This window comes from Fusarium redolens, assembly GCF_020744475.1.
Source record: "Fusarium redolens strain MPI-CAGE-AT-0023 chromosome Unknown BKA55scaffold_7, whole genome shotgun sequence".
NCBI lineage: Eukaryota > Fungi > Ascomycota > Sordariomycetes > Hypocreales > Nectriaceae > Fusarium > Fusarium redolens.
The window spans coordinates 220,706-236,866 of record NW_025763670.1 but is presented as its reverse complement, the minus strand read 5'-3'; the positions used below and the strand labels follow the sequence as shown (position 1 = coordinate 236,866).

The following is a 16,161-nucleotide window of genomic DNA, read 5'->3' as shown; positions in this document are numbered from 1 at the left end:
CGAAAATAACATTATCTGTTAAGTAGCATTGTCTCAAGTGTATGGGGTATTGAACGAGAGTGCGTCATGACGTCGCGTCATGGGCCGATTTCTGGGACTTTTGAAGCTTTTCGGATGGGCTAAGCGGGACGTTGATAAGCTCCCCTCAGGGAGCAAGAAAACTTAGGACCTCTACTCTAAGTGATACAAAGATTTAGCTAAGTTTAGTATAGACTTAGAAGGTCTTTAGCTTAGCTATTTTTGCCACTTATGATAAAAGTCCTAAGTTTTCCTGTCTCCCCTAGGCTCCGAACGTACTGGAGTCGGCATGTAGCCTTGTTAAAGGCGATTGGATACTGAAGTTTCGATCCATGCCATAGTAGGGTTGAGGATTTTCTGCATCTCAGCTCAGCCTCACCCAGTCTGAGAATGAGCCCGGGCTCGGCCATCATCCGCTGAAGCTAATAAGCTTTAGAGAACCAGAGGATATCGATGCCTATGGCCCGAGCATTTCTCTCACATTATGAGTGTGTCATGAAACTCCATTCCTCAAGCCAAATTAGCTCTTCGGTGGATGTATCATCGCTTCTACTCTTGGTCTGAAATTGACTCTGGAGGTATGTAAACTTAAGGTTTCTACAAATGATTATAGACCAATGAGACCAAGAGTCACAGAAGCCTTGGAAACTTGCTGGAAGAAAGTCCATCTAGTTTACTGTCCAATGGCTAGTCTAGAGAGTCTTGTGAAAATGCTAACCGGTGTTTAATTTCCAGAATCTCGACGACCTGGATGTTTGAATACTTCGGTGAAGTCTCTCTTCGATAAGTTGAGTCGAGAAACTGACAGCTTGGTGCGTGGGACGATTGTATTGGCGATTGCAATCTTCTTCGCTCGGATCAATAACGATACGGTGAAGAGAATCGTCGTCGAAAGGTTTGAAGAGCTCTAGGCTGCTGAAAAGAATGACGAGCTCTTCATGTGGCCTTGCGCCCTAGCACTCATACTCGCGGTCTAGTTCAAGAGGATATCGTTGAGAGGGGAAAGCGTACGTTGACCGATGAAGCATGTCTGGCTCAACTTGAAGCGAGAGTGGGTTATGATTTTGGGTTTCCTTTTGGCCTGCCGGATTTGCAGCATCTTGCTGAGGCGGTCCTTAAGAGTTGTGCCAGCGATGCTGGAACTACCTAACTAAGTCCTCGATTGAGTATTGACACTTTAGCAGCGCGATTGAGACATGTACGAGTCTGAATATACACGTAAAGGAAAATAGATTTGCTCTGATAGCACTGTTCCTAGGGTGTTTACGCATTCTTCTGCGCTTCACCACTCAACTCCCCCTCCCTTCCTTTAACACTCTTAAATTTCTCACTGTCCACAAACTCAACAATCTTACAAATCTTATCCCCATCTTGATTAAAATGCAAGAACCACGAGAAATCCAACTTTAATTCCTCCCCATTATTGAAAACCAACTCAGCAATAGTAGTAACAGCTGCCTTCCGGGTATCAACATCAATGATCAGGTCGAAGATGGTGTTTTCATGCATGCCGCCTACTTTTAGACCTTCGGTGAAGGCATGAAGGTATGCGTCGTTTGTCATGCTGAAACCGCCGCCTAGGGTAGAGGGAAGCATCGAGCGTGTGCAGTCCGGCGTGAGGTTTCGGTTTACAAGCGAGGGATTGTTCTGGGTACGAGTATCGATGAAAGATGTAATATAGCTTTTTACAGTGGCCTCGATGGCTGATCTGATCTTGTGCGTCTGTGTAGAGGCCATGGTTAAGGTTATCTGGTGTGATGATATCAACTTTGGAGTGCTACTTGAATCTTCCCTAGAGATAACTTTACATCACTAGAGGCATACCTATATACTCGACAAGAATCCGGTGATCTTGGGATGTAGAGGATGTATCACAAGACTGAATCGTTATGCATGTGGCCTTTTCGGATACGATATAAGCTTAATTCTGACACCTCCCTGGGCAAATAAGCTAATATCTCACTCAGCAATATCAACAAGACACCCGTCAGATCTCGTGTCTCGCTTCTCGCATCTGCGTGCGTCTAATTGACCCCAACGAGGTCTTATTGCTGACACCGGTCGTCCCCCAGGGAGTCGTTATTGAGACCATCACCGCACTAAGCATGGCTGACCGGCTTTTGTTAGCCAAGTTGCTTTAAAACAGACATAAAGACGAGGATCCTCCGATTCATCGTACCGGAATTTTTCGTCCCCGCTGTAAGGGCGCGTTGATTTCTTGACTCTTCAGCTTGTGGAGTTTTTAGCTTGGGTAATGGAGGGAACCTCATAGTGGGTCTACATGTCGTTGAAGAGGGACAGTTTAAAAGACCTGATTGGCCGAATCATGATCCCGATGCGCCCTTGGACTGACTTGACTTTTGCTGGGCGTCGTATAAGTCTCTTCCGATGAGGCTATATAGTCTTCACAGCCTGCATTTGTCACTAAAACAATCTGAAAAATTCTTCTTCACCTCAAAATGTCTAAACCAACTGAATCAGTTATCATCATCGGCGCCGGCATCGTCGGCTCCTCCCTAGCATACTACCTCTCCCAATCATCAGCCCCTCGAACCATGACCCTAATCGACCGTTCCTTCACCTCTCTTCTCGGTTCATCAGGCATAGCCCCCGGCTTCATCGGCCAATTCAACGAGTCTGAGATCCTCACCAAACTTGCCATCGACACTGTCTCGGAATATGTAAAAATCCCTGGTGGTTTTGATAGAGTTGGCGGTTTGGAGATTGCGTTTCAAGATGAGGGCATTCAACGATTGAAGGCGAGATGTGACGATGCGAAGAAGCTGGGGCTCGAGGCCAGGATGCTGAGCATTAAGGAATCACATAGTTTGGTACCTGAGTTGGTGAATGAGGATGGCGAGGGTGAGGCGGTTTTCTTCGAGAAAGATGGGACGGCGAATGCGGTGAAGATAACGACTTGGTATCAACAAGAGGCGCAGAAGCGTGCAGTCAAATTCGTGGAAGCTGATGTGAAGAAACTTACCATCTCAGAGGGCCGCGTCACAGGCATTGAGGTTGTTGAGAATGAGACATCGCGTCATCTCACCGCTGATAAAGTCATCCTCACAACTGGAATCTGGGCCCAAGGTCTTTCATCGAACCTCCCCTTCCCTGTCCCCGTCATCCCCGTCGGTCATCCCTACATGCATGCTCAACCTCACGAACCACTTCCCCACAAGATCCCTTTCGTTCGTTGGCCAGAACATCACGTCTACGCACGCGATCATGGTACAAATTTCGGCATCGGGAGTTATGACCACGCACCTATCGGTTACAAACCGAGCACTACCGCGAAGGGAGGGTGGGTTGACTGGTTCAAGCAACCTCTTGATTTCGCTACGGGATTACTTCCTCCTGCTGCAGCACAGGAATTTCAAGATGGGAATTACTTCAATGGAGTGTTTAGTATGACGCCAGACAATATGCCCCTTGCTGGAAAGGTTGAGTCTTTGGAGGGATTGTTCATGGCAGTCGCAGTCTGGGTTACTCATGCTGCTGGTACAGCCAAGGTTCTGACGAGGATCATTGATGGGGATAAAGTGGATCACCAGACGAAGGAGGCTCTTGATCCTGAGAGATTTAGAGGACAGGACTTTGCGCAGTTGGAGGAAAAGTCGTTGGCGGGGTATAATTCTATTTATAAGACTGTTAAGTCTGGTTCGGCTTAAGGATTATAATTACAGGTTCTTAGATAAAGTTATAAAATTTATGAAATTTATAAAACTAATATAAGTTTCTTAAGACTTTGTATAAAACTAGCGATTTATTTTACTACTTTAGGCATAATTATAAAACTTTACCGAAGACTCAGAATAAAGATATAACTGCAAACAATCACTAAGTAGGCTTTGCGATAGGGTTCAACTCCGCAGGGGATGTCTTCTCGAGCCCAAGAGTCGGCGTGTGGTCGTCTCTCTGTCCATCACTCTTCTCATCACTCTGACTATCGCCGTTTTCACGCGCAAGCTGCTGCTGGATCTCAGCAACCTTGGAGCGACGCCAGATTTTATCATCGAAGAAACGAAGGACTGCAAGTGCGAGGCCGATTGCAAGAACAACGATGTTGATGGTGAAGCCACGGCGATACTTGGGCTTGTCGTCGGATCGGAAGATCTGGGCACCATAGATTCCTGCAATGTTGGCTCCCATAATGACCCTAGGAGTTATTATTAGTAAGCATCCTTGATTGTTGTGATGTGGAGGACTTACATAGCCATAGCAAGGGCTCGTTCTTCTGAATCGTCACAAGCCAGCGACATCCATGCGATGTTGAGAGGGTGGGAAAAGGTGCCAAAGGTCTGGGTCCACACAACACCAAAATAGCTGACTCCTCTACGTCCGAGCTCTGTGAAGATACGGTTGAACACGTAACCCAACAAGTGCATACTCAAGCCCGCGATAACAGTCTCTGGTCTCTTATTACTATTAAGTTTGTTAGTAGTGACAATTTACTGGCGGAAGTTGACTCACAATCGATCAGAAACGTAGCTGAAGGACCACGAAACAGGGATCTGAAGGAAGAGACCGACTGAGGCGAGGGCGTTACTAGTAAGACCTTGGAAGCCAAAGCTCTTGACGATGGAAGGGGAGTATGTATCGAAAGCACGTTGCGGGCCGTTGTTGGTGAGTGTGATGACAACGTGGACCCAAAGGCGCCAGTTGGAGAACTGTTGATAATGTTAGCCACGTGTGATCTTCATAGTTGTAGGCGATGCCCTTACAGCTTTCTTGAAGGCACCAAGACCGATCTTCTTCTTCTTCTTTCCCTTCATAGGGTCATCGAGAAGAACACGGGTCTGGAGAATATGCAACTCTCTCTCATTAAAGATCTTGACGTTGGGCAGGAACGTGCTTCGGGGATTCTTGAACGAATCAGGCAAGCAGCAACCCAAAACAACACCACTCAGAACAGTGAAAGCACCCATAAGGACAAAAAGCCAGAACCAACCAGCCTTATCTCCAACGCCACGCATGTGAAGAATACCATAAGCCAAGAGCTTGCTAGAAGCTTGGCCAAACTGGTTTCCAAAGTAAAAGAACATGACACGCTTAGCAGTTTCCTTGCGTGTGTACCAAGTCGACAGAGTCCAAAGTCCGCCGGGGATGAACCCAGATTCGGTAATACCGAGAAGGAATCGTGTTGCGACGAAGGATCCGTAGTTGTTTTGGAAAGCTTGGAAGGTGCTGACTGTGCCGAAGAGGAACAGTTGGAGAGTAAGCCACTTGCCGGGCCCGACACGGTAGAGGATCATGTTGGATGGAATTTCGAAGAGGACGATGCCGAGGGAGAGCATTTGCTGACCGACGTTGAATTGGTTCTGGGTTACGCCGACATCCTCCATGAAGTTATCAGTCAGGGCGTTAGCGATGTTACCTCGATCGAGTTCTGCTATTATTAGCCATGGAAATATCATAAAATAGTGCGACTGGACACCGTACGAAGGCAGAAAAATCCGAGGGTCAACAGCGGCATGATGATAAGGTCAAGCCTACACAACGGTTAGTACCGGGACAACACCACGACAGCGACAACTATGGAAAGAATTGCAAGCCGTAAGAGTACACCTAGGGCAGCAGGGCAGCGAACGCAGGCTTGTGTATTTCCCACGAGGACGGGAAGCTGAAGAGTAGGGTGATGACATACTTGCGCTTGGCTCTTTTTTCCTCATCAATGGACCAATCATTGCGAAGGGTGAGAGATTCCTCATCCTCTCTAGGCTGAGGGAAGTCCGAGTGGGACTTTGATGATGAAACAGTGTCAAGCTTGCCCATTTTCGAGGTCGAGAATGATAAAGATGCTGATGAAGACTGCATTGGGAAGAAAGAAAAAGGTTCTGATGTCGCCCTTTTCTATCATCTCAAGTCTTGCCAAGAGGAAACGACGGACCGGAATTGGTGTCGGTCTCGATGGCCTTGGCGTGCAAGCCAAGTGAGCACGCAATACGCAAGTGCCGGGGCAGGTGCGCGTCCCTAATGTGACAGAAGAAATGGCAGGTCTTAGAGAATCTTAGAATAAATAAAATTATAAAGAATAGTATATACAGAAAAAAGATTTATATAATTCTTTATTAATTTAAGTTGTTCTTATAGAATGTTTTCTAAATCTAGATAAGTACCAGTTTTATGACTCTCCAGCCATTTCTTCTGTCACCCCAATCAGCCGTGCCATAGAATTCGATGCTAGGGGAGTTGCAGCGATCAATCACCCTGAAACCAGCCCAGATCTTAATTGAACTTTCACAGGAGATCTGCTTCAAGAGAGCCTGAATCTCTTCACAACACAAGAGCGGAGCTTCAATTCAATAACATGATACAAGAAGAAAGAAATGTGACAGTGGCGACACTAACGAACCATGACCACCATCAAAGATGGTGTCGTGTCGAGGATCAACAGCCCATCCTTGCAACCTTTCGAACTCCCCGTCTTGGAACCAACCCAAGACATCTTGGCTTATCTCAATTACCACCAAATTCACCAACTTGTGGGGGTTACGAGTAAAATAAATGACTCACCGAATCAACAAGAGTCCAATCATCATCATGGGTTACCATCTCCCCGGCGAGGCGTCTGCATGGTGTCGAACTTTATCACAGTAGCCCAGATGAACTCCCCGCCAGACGCCCCGAAACTTTTCGCTCAGCGCACTTGGCGTAGGAACGCCAAGGGAAATGGCAACAAACGCTCTGAGCGGGGAGCTCAGTAACGCCGTAAGCTGAGAATGGCTCTCAAAAGTTGTTAGTAACATCAGAAACGTGACGAAAGAATGAGAGAGAAAGGCATCCCTTATGCTGGGGCGATCATCACATGAATGCGACACAAATAAGCTTAAGAATTAGCTCATGAGCTTTAATCCAAGCCTTATTCTGTGGGTACACGACTCACCCTCTTAGCGTCGGAATCATCGGTCCAATTCAACGAGTTCCGGATGACGGAATTCTTGCCTTGATGAGACGATAAGCTTAAACGAGAAGAGATCACCCCCATGCTAAGACCTTGGACAGTACGCGATGACCAACGACAAGCACGACAAGACATGCCCGCCAGCTTGGCAACAGAATTGCTTCTTCCTTGAACACGAGACCAAGCCTCTTGTCTGACCGAGCATGCACACGCGGGATGACATTCATTGACTCCGCACCGATAATCCGAGCATGTTTTCCTCCTTTTGACCCTTGTCGCTTCGGATGTCGCAATTCCAGCCTCAAATTCTCACCACTAGAACATGGCTTTTCTAGCTTGGCTGATGAAGTTTATCACCGACTAATGCGTGCTTACCCCCACAGACGAAATCTTGCAGGAAATTGAGGTGATCTGGGTGAGCAATGCCCTTAATCGGCGACCGTCCGAGTCTGAAAATTTTGTCTCGCCGGGATACCCGGCGGTTGACATCGTGGTGGATCATATCGAACGGTGGGTGAATCCGTAAAACGGCAACCATTGAACCGTAATGGCTCTCAGCCATAGTTGACCGTGTAAAAGACGACTATGAATGGCTTTTGCGCTAAATGACTGGTCCAAGACTTCGTAAGCGGCACTTCAAAGTTAAGATCACTATCAGATAACTTCCAAAGCACAGCTACGGATCGAGACCCCATCACGCTCAGTCGGCACCTCTCCCACCAACGCTAATCATCCTTGCCAAAGCCAAGCCAAAGCCAATTTGCAACGCTTAGCTTAAATGTCGTGATTAATGAGGCCTCCATCAGCGAGAAGCCGTTGACCCACCGCGACGGTCCGTGACAGCCTCGAACTCCCCGTCCCAACGGATGGCGTCCAATAGTTTGTTCAGCTGGGTGGCAAGTTGGTGTCTTAGCAGGCACACCTTCTTTTGAACTCCCCGTCCAGCTGGATTTGAGTCTAGAGCTGGCGGCATGATACAAGTGGATTGCGTAAGAAGGGTTGATCATTGGTTTTTGACCATTTGCCTCCTTCTCGCTCCCTTGCGGCTGAATCGAGATGTCACACGGACTGAAGGGCTGGTCGTGCCTCGTGGGGGGAAGTCCAATAAACTAGATGCTGTTAAGGCGTTGTTTGCTTCTTCTTATCCAGATTCCTGCTATTCCCTTTGATCTATACGAAGATTACTATTAGATAGCGCCTTAGCAATCGCCACAGCATCTTATGTGATTCGATTTTGGACTGAGAGGCGAGCGCGCTACGATCGCGGGCTCGTAGTATCGAAGAGTAGGCATCCACTTTACTCTCACTCTCTTCTTCTAATACTTCTGTTCAAGAGAGTGCCGCTCAGAACTTCAAGGCAAGGGATGACAAAGAACGAAGAGTGATGGTTCAATGGAAGCGCTCCCCAAAGAACGGTAGGCAGTGAAGATGGCCGCGGGCTTTTTAAACGAGTGGCATCATGTACACCATGACAAATAAATTACGAGCTATCCAGAAACCAGACTAAACATAAAGAATGACTTTGCAAAACATAAACACCATTCCATGCTTAAACGATCGCCATACCGTGCTTCTGTCCCTTGCCAAGATCTTCATCGTCTGAAAAGCTGTTATTATCACGAGGCCTGCTGGATGGAAGGTTAACTACACTGGGGTCAACGTGACGGCTAAAGCGATTGGTCCGAAGTATCCCATAAAGAGAGCTTCCTTCCAGTTGGTGCAGACGTCGGGCATGAGCTTGTAGAAGGCGAAAATGGCGGGCAGACAACGGAAGACAAGGACGAGAAGGCCTAGTCCTATGAGACGACTCCAGGTTATGCCAGTACCAGTAGGATCATGGAAGTCACTCCAGGGTAGAATACCACCGATGTACATAAATCCACCGAAGTTGAGAAGGAAGTCGACACATGAATTCACTTCGTCGTGACGGCGCTTAGTCTCCCGAAGGTCGTGACCATCCGAGTTCAGTGCTATACCAGTAATAAGACAGGCCGAGAAGCTACCGGTGCCGAGAGCTCTGCATATTCTGAGAGTGAAAAGACTAAGAGTACTAATAATCTATTCGTACTAAAACCTTATATTTAATAAGCAGGTAGTAAAAGGGACATATTTCTTATAACTTATTAGAAAACTTAATTCCATTCCATTGCCTGGGAACGCGTCGGAAACATCACAAGATACCCCAGATCCAGACAACACGGTAAAACCAATACCTCATTTTTAATACAATTTCGGGCAGTTTAAACACCCGCTTGTATCCAATGAAAATTTTCAATAATTACGCCAGTAAATATACGCTTTCGCCAGGGGACAACCAGCGTCGGAGACATCCGATACTATGGCATAAACAACCTGGCACCGCAGTGTTGACAATGCCAGGAATCAATCAAGGTACCGACTCCACACAAGCAGTCTGACTACCTACGCAGCAGTTAACAACCTCTCTTCCCACCTTTACGCTATCTTTCGCAACGTGGCACACAAGCACAACGCCGACAAGAGAGATGAGAACAGGCGACAAAAGCACAAAGCGCCTTATGCTGCTGTCACATCCTTCTACTTGCTTTCTGCTTGCTTTCGTGCTCCTTTTGACACTACTGCACCTGACTCGATACATATACTAGCAAGGCAGTATGGTGTCATACCTTTCTGTCATTTTTCCCGCTATTATGTCGACTTACAATCACACTAAGCACACCCATGTTGAGGGACGGGTGATTTCCCGTCTGCGCCATCCAGAGACCCAAAGAAAGGATCTGCAGGGAAATCCTCGATGTGGAGCGTGGATCATGCAGTGACTGTTTATCAGTGCGTTGAGAGACTATCTACCGCGCGTGTAAGATTTGAATAATACCAAACGGAAACATCAGTGAAATACAATTGTTCACAGACTCCTTCGTGATGAGGCTTGCGAGGGCACCGTCCCGAGCCCAAATTCTTGTATTTACAGATGCTCAAGGCCGGGAATGGCCGTCTTCATCAGACTCATAGCCAATGAGCGGACGATGATAACAACGGCGACTCGCTTGCTAGAAATAAACATAGGAGCGTGTTCATCTGATCATATATCCTCACCTCGATCTCTTCGATGCGATGGTAATGGCCCTCCACTTTGCATCTAATGTTCAAGATGGACGACATCGCACCGGACCCAACGCTAGAGGAAGCTGCTCAGGTGCATGAATGCCAAAGGAGCATTGTACAGCGACAACCAGAACACATTGAAGCGAGAGATGAATAAGTTCTACACCTCGTTGTTGGAACAAGCTGACTCTATCGCCATAGAATGGGATACCCGTATTAACAAACTTGTAGTTTACAAGACTAAACCATACTACTTATATAGACATAAAATAAAGAATACATAAAATAAAACATAGAAATTAAAAAAGGAATATTGCCGGGGCAGGATTGAACCTTGCGATACCACCCTTCGTAGCACAGCTATACAACGACTTGCCGGAGCGATATCGTGAAGGGTGGTATGTTACCACTACACTACCTGGCATTGTCTTTTTTTTTTTTTTTTTTTTTTTTTTTTTTTTTTTTTTTTTGAAACTGATTCAGCTAACTTTCAATATGTAATATAGGTAGATATACCTAGCATTGGGGTATAGCCAAGATACTGAGCAGCTGGTTAAGCCAACGGCCTATTTGAGAGTCTTTCTTATTAAGGTACTGTACAACTGGATTCTTTCTTAGATCCTCCTTAAGTTCTTATACGCCCGGTGCAATGAAGGGAACCAGAACGGTTCTTTCAGCGTCGAATATAAGCTTGTTGTTCGTTTCTACCACGTCGGTGATGAGTATTCGGCCTTGAAGAAGCTCCTCCAAGATCCGAAGCTGGGTGATGACGCTGCCCTGAGCCCATTTTATGCTCGGCCGAGGCCAGTTTCATCGTAGCTATTGAGATCAGATGAGAACTCAAATACCCGAAGATTGGTGTCTCGAAATGGGTCTCAATAACGCTACTCGTGCCAGTGCGTGATTACGAAATTCGACTGTGAAACCATGACTGTTGACAAATGATTTCAACTACCCACCCCGAAGCTTACGTTATCGACCAATTCACTGCGCAAGTTTTGACCTACATATGTTGGTTGGAACGAGATGATCTATCATTATCTGATGTTCTCTCTGTCACGGGTACTCTGATGATGAGACGAAAACCGCCGCCGGTCATATCCGAGTTGACCCTATCATGTGATCAATACTTGACTTTCAAACGATCACAAAGCAGAGTACAACAGCACCATCCAAGCATTTCTCGAACCTTGATCCGCAATATGTAGTACTGCGCAACCTCTTAAGTTCAGGTCTCAAATGTCTTCCAATAGATAGAGGCTATTTCCAAATGTGCAGCTAAATAAACTAAAGTCTTACCCTACCCTGACCGCCTGGAACTGGGGACCAGTTAAAACACAGGTATCGTCTCCGCGACACCTCGATGCGTAGATCGTGTCAATAAGTGCAGATCTTTGATCAACAACCGACCAGATCATCCCAAGCCTGAAATGTGAGGTTATCAGTGTTGGTTAAGCATAAATATTGTTGGACCTTGAAGGATTTTGGCGAGACCCCAGGTAGTAAGAAAACTTCTAACCTTAAGCTAGGTGATGGAAATAACTAATCAAAAGACCTATTAAATCTATATTAGATTTACCTAAGTATTTTTGTTACTTAGAATAGGGGTCCTAAGTTTTCTTGCCTATGAATCACGCAGTATCAGCACTCAAGTGAAGAGCAAGATCTTATATTGAAGTTAATGGTCTTTCACCACCTCTTTGTCAAGGCGGTTGCCTAAACCTGAACAGAGGGAAAGCGCTGCCAGTGCCAACAGCTGCTCGCCTGCCCGCCCGCCTCCTTCCGATTCACTAAGGCAGCTCTCTTCTTTCAACACCAACCCATTCTTCTCTCTCCCTACATCTTCATTCTGCTCGTCGCCTGTAATATTTGCAATCCGATAAGTGACAACCTTTTTAGATCGCTACAGCTGTGCAAGCCTCCGCTACCATGGAGCCGACACTTCCGTCTATCATCTTTCTCTGCAAGGATTTCGCGTTCAGCGTCCTTCAATCGGCCGCTCGAGCACAGTCACCAAAGCTTGCAGCTTCTCTAGATGCCGCAAATAATGTGAGCTACCTGCCATTCCTTGCTTCTTGGGCGTAACTAACATTAGTAGCCATCTCAGAATCCAGTTGTCACCGTGAAAGAGTTCTCTCTGGACACGGTAAACTGTATGGTTGAATTCTTCAAGACCGGATGCTATGAAGTTGACCGAAGGAACTTTCCATGTGTGCTGCAAGCCGGTATGGAGTTGGCCTTTATCGTTCATGTTCATGGCAAAAGCTAATCACTATCAGCTGGAGGTGTACCGGCTCTGGACCGTTACATGCGCGATGAATTAACCTGCCATCTTCAAATTAGTGCCATCGGCAATCACTATGGTGTTTCAAAGCTATGCGAACTTGCTAGGGACAACATCCAGAAGGTCTTCGCGAGGGACTGGTATGATTCGGTTTTCCTTTTCACTACCGCCATTGTCTTGAAGTCAAAGGACGATAAGCTGCAGAAGATGCTTCTTAATCTTGCGAGGGGGCACTTGCATTCTCTGACCACTTCGAACGGTTTCGACCATGTGACGATGCTCAAAAGTTTCCATCCCAAGTTCCGAGAGCAAGATGATATTCCTCAGCAAAACGGAGATCAAGTCAAACCCGCACCAGCTCAGGCAAGCCAGAGAGAAAGCTCCACTGAGCTCGAGTCGCTCCGAACCCAAGTCGCGTCTCTTCAACAGCAAGTAGACACTGTCTGCACTGAGCGAGACCAACTTCGAGACCAGGTATTGGCTATTGCAGCTGAGAAGGAAGAACTCCGACAGAATATTTCAAATATTACCGTTGAACAAACCCAGTCACAGGGCGAGGAACCGGCTACTTCATCTAAGAAAGAAGAGCTCCGGCAGAGAGTCGCTACTGTTTCCGCTGAACGGGATGATCTTCAGCGGCGCCTGGGTAATGAGAGAAATAAGGCTGCCCAGTCAGCTTTGAAACTATCGGAAACCACCAAAACACTCGGGGTGTTTCAACAGGATCTACGAGTGGTGACATCTGAGAAGAACTTGCTCAGATCTCGATGGCAGGATGTGAAAGAAAAGCTGTCCACCTTGAGCAAAGAGCATGACGAATTGAAGAAGACACAGGACAGCGTCTTGACATCTGCACGTGGCGAGCTTCGAAATGCTCTGAAAGATGAACAAAAAGAATCATCGAAGCTTTCTGCCCAACTCATTCGAACCGTAAAGGAACTCGAGACAGCGAGTATTGATGCCGCAGACGCGATTAGCGACAAACAGCGTTGGCAAGACGCATACACCAACGAGCGCAAGAAATCAGCCGAAGCCATTCAAGAGTGCATCAGCGTCAAGAAAGACCTGGAAGCGGAGAAGAGAAAACGACAAGTCGGAATGTCTCTAGCTGAGCGAGACCAAATTCAACAAGCTCTGGGAGCAGAGAAAGAAAGGATTAAGGCCCTCACAAAGGAGCGAGATGATGCAAAAACACTAGCGTCCAGAAATTTCGACAAGGACAAGCTTGATTCGTTTCTCGAATACATTGAAGACATCGATAAATGCCGCAATCGAAGATGCAAGGCGAGTTTTGGTGCATACATCGAGCTTGATGGCGGCGAGCTGGTTATGCATTGTGATTATTGCCATTTCCGTTATCCCCACAAGCATTAATTGGGAGTTCGCAAGCCGTGTATGAGACTGCCTATAGCAGGTGTGTTGGGGAACCGATTGGAAGGATTTACCAGGGATGGTATATACGATGAACACTGTTTTTCAAGGATTCATGCTGGATTGAGAAGGTCTGGCAAATAACATGTTCATAGCTATCAAATGCACAGACGAAGTATTGTCGTTTCTGATACGTCTCGGTTCCTTTACCCGGTCCCCACATGAGCCAACGGATACGCATCCGAATATCTATCAACTCCAACTTCCGGATACCAGTACCCGATTACGGAGGATTTAAAGCTGATTTTAGGTTGCATCACTAGATTGAGGGGTTGTGGGTCAACGCAGAGAGACTTATCTATGATTGTGATCGCAGACACTCATTGCGCGCTATTCATCTCCGAGTCACTATCATTGTCCTGAGACCGACATGTCACCCAACAACGAAAAGTACGTCGTCTTCGACATCGTCGGGACCTGCGTCTCGTACGACAAGCTCATAGAAGCAGTCGAGAAACAACTCGGTGAAAAGCTACTGGCCGAAAATGTGAAGCCCAATCTTCTCGTGAACCTCTGGATTGAAGCCGCTGAGCGTGAATACACGTACCTTTCAATCACCAACCGCTACATCGCATTCGACAAGCTCTTCTCGTCCCTTTTTTATCGCATGCTCTGGCTCGCAGGCATCCAGGAGCCACGCTCCTTCGCAAGTGAGGGTGATATTGAGAAGATTACGCAAGGGTACATGGAACTTGAGCCAAGACCTGATCTCAAGGAGTGTTTCGATAAGCTTCGCGCAGCGGGGTTCACGGTGCGTGGTCTGACAGCTGGGGACTTTGATAGAGTGCTTGGATACTTTGACAAGGCGGGCATTGAGTTTCCGAGGGAGCATCTGATTTCTTGTGACTCGTTTGGAGTAGGTAAGCCGGATCTCAAGGCATATGCCTCGACTTTTGAGGAGTTGAAGGGAGCCCAAGAGCTTTACTTCGCCGCAGCCCATATGTGGGATGTTTCTGCCGCAAAGTTAGTAGGGTAAGTGAATCATTATTGTGCCATTTCTCATTTAATGGGTGTTCTGCAGGTTCAAGTCTGCGTATTGCTCTGTGCTGGAGAAAGAGCCCTGCGTGGACATCTTTGGGGAGATGGATGTTATGTCGGATAGTCTGAGCGAGATGGCTGATAGGATTATTCAAGCTACATCTTAAGCTGTCTACATAATAACATGCCATAAAACGAAATTGTGTTCTAGTCGTTTTCCATTTTGCTATAACTGCATGCTAAACCATCACCATTGATTTAGCTGGGGAGGGAAGGAACTTCAGACTTCTATGCTAAACGACAAAAATAAGTTGAGTAGACTTAGGTCGTATAAGTTCAAGAAGCCCTTGAACCAGTTGTTTTGGTATTCTGATTCCAAGACACGAAGCCTTTTTGCTCCCCGAGTCCAAGGACAAGTCTCTCGTAAAGCTATCAATCTTGTCTCTGACTTGTCGTATTCTTCTAACAAGTCACTGGCCAATCATAGGATCAAACCACCGGAGAGCCTTTCGCATTCTTCAAGATCGACGTTTGCGTCGCACAGAGGAATGGTGCATCCAACATCACCAGTTTGACCTTCAATAACCGTTATTCAGTAAACTCAAGAGTAAGGCCTTGTTCCTGTCACATTTGAAACAAGCAAGAATATAGATAAAGTTATCATTAAAGTTAGCGAAAGCTTGCCGTCACATATCTTAGCCAGTGCATTCCAACCCCTTAGCTGGAGGTCTAAGACATCTCGCCTTCGCCAAGAAATTTACCGAGGAAACACCGGATTTGTGAACCAGTCTAGAATGGACTTTCTAGATATTGAATCGAGATGTTTGGACAATGGGCGCATGCCTTGGACGGGTGCGGCCGAACGCTCCCGTTTGCAACTCCAGATGATGGCTGAGTGGCGTTTGTTGGTGAGGCTAGGGTATGCAGGGGAGGATGCATACCTGTTGGTTCCTGGAAGCTTTTTATGAAGGGCTTTACAGGGGGTTCTCGTTAGGGTTTGGAATGTGGTGAATGGCCAGCTCGAAGCCCTTGGGATCAAGGGAGGATTTTCACAAGGGCATTATGACAGGGCAAGACGCTTTTGGTAGTTCGTAACTTCACAATAAACTTATCACTTACAATACCATTCACTCAGTGTCCCATATCGCCCATCATTCCTCAAACAGGAGCTGAGTCCATCAGGCATATTTCAAGAAAGCAGGCCCAAGCTCCATCCGGCGTTTTATAGCGCATCAATCTCCAGCTCGATCTCATACTTTGACAACGCCACGATACCAGGTACAGCTCTAGTGAAGAGATTCAAGGCCGGTGGAACGTTTCAGTTGGAGTCAAATATGTTGCACATGGTGGCTTAAGCTTAGATTTAACCATGTGTTGTGAAGGGATTGTGATACCGGCTAGGCCAGACAGAAACAGGATGCAGGGCTGATAAGATCTGATCGATCGACATCTGGGCTTAAATGGA

General features: G+C 46.7%; 5 protein-coding genes and 1 non-coding gene across 6 annotated transcripts; 2 read left to right on the top strand and 4 right to left on the bottom strand.

The window, feature by feature from the left end:
• Nucleotides 1-1,281: 1,281 nt before the first annotated feature.
• BKA55DRAFT_737326 (uncharacterized protein) lies at nucleotides 1,282-1,793 on the bottom strand (the record flags this gene model as incomplete). The annotated part of the gene is made up of 1 exon (XM_046201356.1): nucleotides 1,282-1,793. The coding sequence occupies exon 1, from the start codon at nucleotides 1,753-1,755 to the stop codon at nucleotides 1,282-1,284; it is 474 nt and encodes a 157-aa protein (XP_046049774.1). The 5' UTR covers nucleotides 1,756-1,793.
• A 661-nt stretch (nucleotides 1,794-2,454) lies between these two features.
• BKA55DRAFT_641819 (FAD dependent oxidoreductase) lies at nucleotides 2,455-3,686 on the top strand (the record flags this gene model as incomplete). Its single annotated transcript, XM_046197142.1, has 1 exon — nucleotides 2,455-3,686. The coding sequence occupies exon 1, from the start codon at nucleotides 2,478-2,480 to the stop codon at nucleotides 3,684-3,686; it is 1,209 nt and encodes a 402-aa protein (XP_046049773.1). The 5' UTR covers nucleotides 2,455-2,477.
• A 169-nt stretch (nucleotides 3,687-3,855) lies between these two features.
• BKA55DRAFT_510082 (major facilitator superfamily domain-containing protein) lies at nucleotides 3,856-5,790 on the bottom strand (the record flags this gene model as incomplete). The annotated part of the gene is made up of 6 exons (XM_046187563.1): nucleotides 3,856-4,174; nucleotides 4,228-4,440; nucleotides 4,489-4,685; nucleotides 4,740-5,404; nucleotides 5,458-5,507; nucleotides 5,663-5,790. 6 exons carry the CDS (start codon nucleotides 5,788-5,790, stop codon nucleotides 3,856-3,858), a joined length of 1,572 nt encoding a protein of 523 aa, XP_046049772.1.
• Nucleotides 5,791-8,563: 2,773 nt separating this feature from the next.
• Nucleotides 8,564-9,137, bottom strand: BKA55DRAFT_538393 (uncharacterized protein; the record flags this gene model as incomplete). Its single annotated transcript, XM_046190030.1, has 2 exons — nucleotides 8,564-8,936; nucleotides 9,133-9,137. 2 exons carry the CDS (start codon nucleotides 9,135-9,137, stop codon nucleotides 8,564-8,566), a joined length of 378 nt encoding a protein of 125 aa, XP_046049771.1.
• A 1,179-nt stretch (nucleotides 9,138-10,316) lies between these two features.
• Nucleotides 10,317-10,427, bottom strand: BKA55DRAFT_t152. The gene has a single exon. It is a non-coding gene; the product is annotated as a tRNA-Sec (tRNA).
• Nucleotides 10,428-11,795: 1,368 nt separating this feature from the next.
• On the top strand, nucleotides 11,796-14,887 carry BKA55DRAFT_663012 (HAD-like domain-containing protein). The gene is made up of 6 exons (XM_046197646.1): nucleotides 11,796-12,052; nucleotides 12,102-12,228; nucleotides 12,283-13,235; nucleotides 13,302-13,613; nucleotides 14,035-14,690; nucleotides 14,740-14,887. Exons 1-6 carry the CDS (start codon nucleotides 11,933-11,935, stop codon nucleotides 14,861-14,863), a joined length of 2,292 nt encoding a protein of 763 aa, XP_046049770.1. The 5' UTR covers nucleotides 11,796-11,932; the 3' UTR covers nucleotides 14,864-14,887.
• Nucleotides 14,888-16,161: the final 1,274 nt, after the last annotated feature.

Coding starts and splice junctions, on each gene's coding strand:
- BKA55DRAFT_663012 (XM_046197646.1), top strand. CDS start 11,933: ATGGAGCCGACACTTCCGTCTATCATCTTTCTCTGCAAGGATTTCGCG. Junction 12,053..12,101: donor CTCTAGATGCCGCAAATAAT/GTGAGCTACCTG, acceptor TAACATTAGTAG/CCATCTCAGAATCCAGTTGT. Junction 12,229..12,282: donor TCCATGTGTGCTGCAAGCCG/GTATGGAGTTGG, acceptor AATCACTATCAG/CTGGAGGTGTACCGGCTCTG.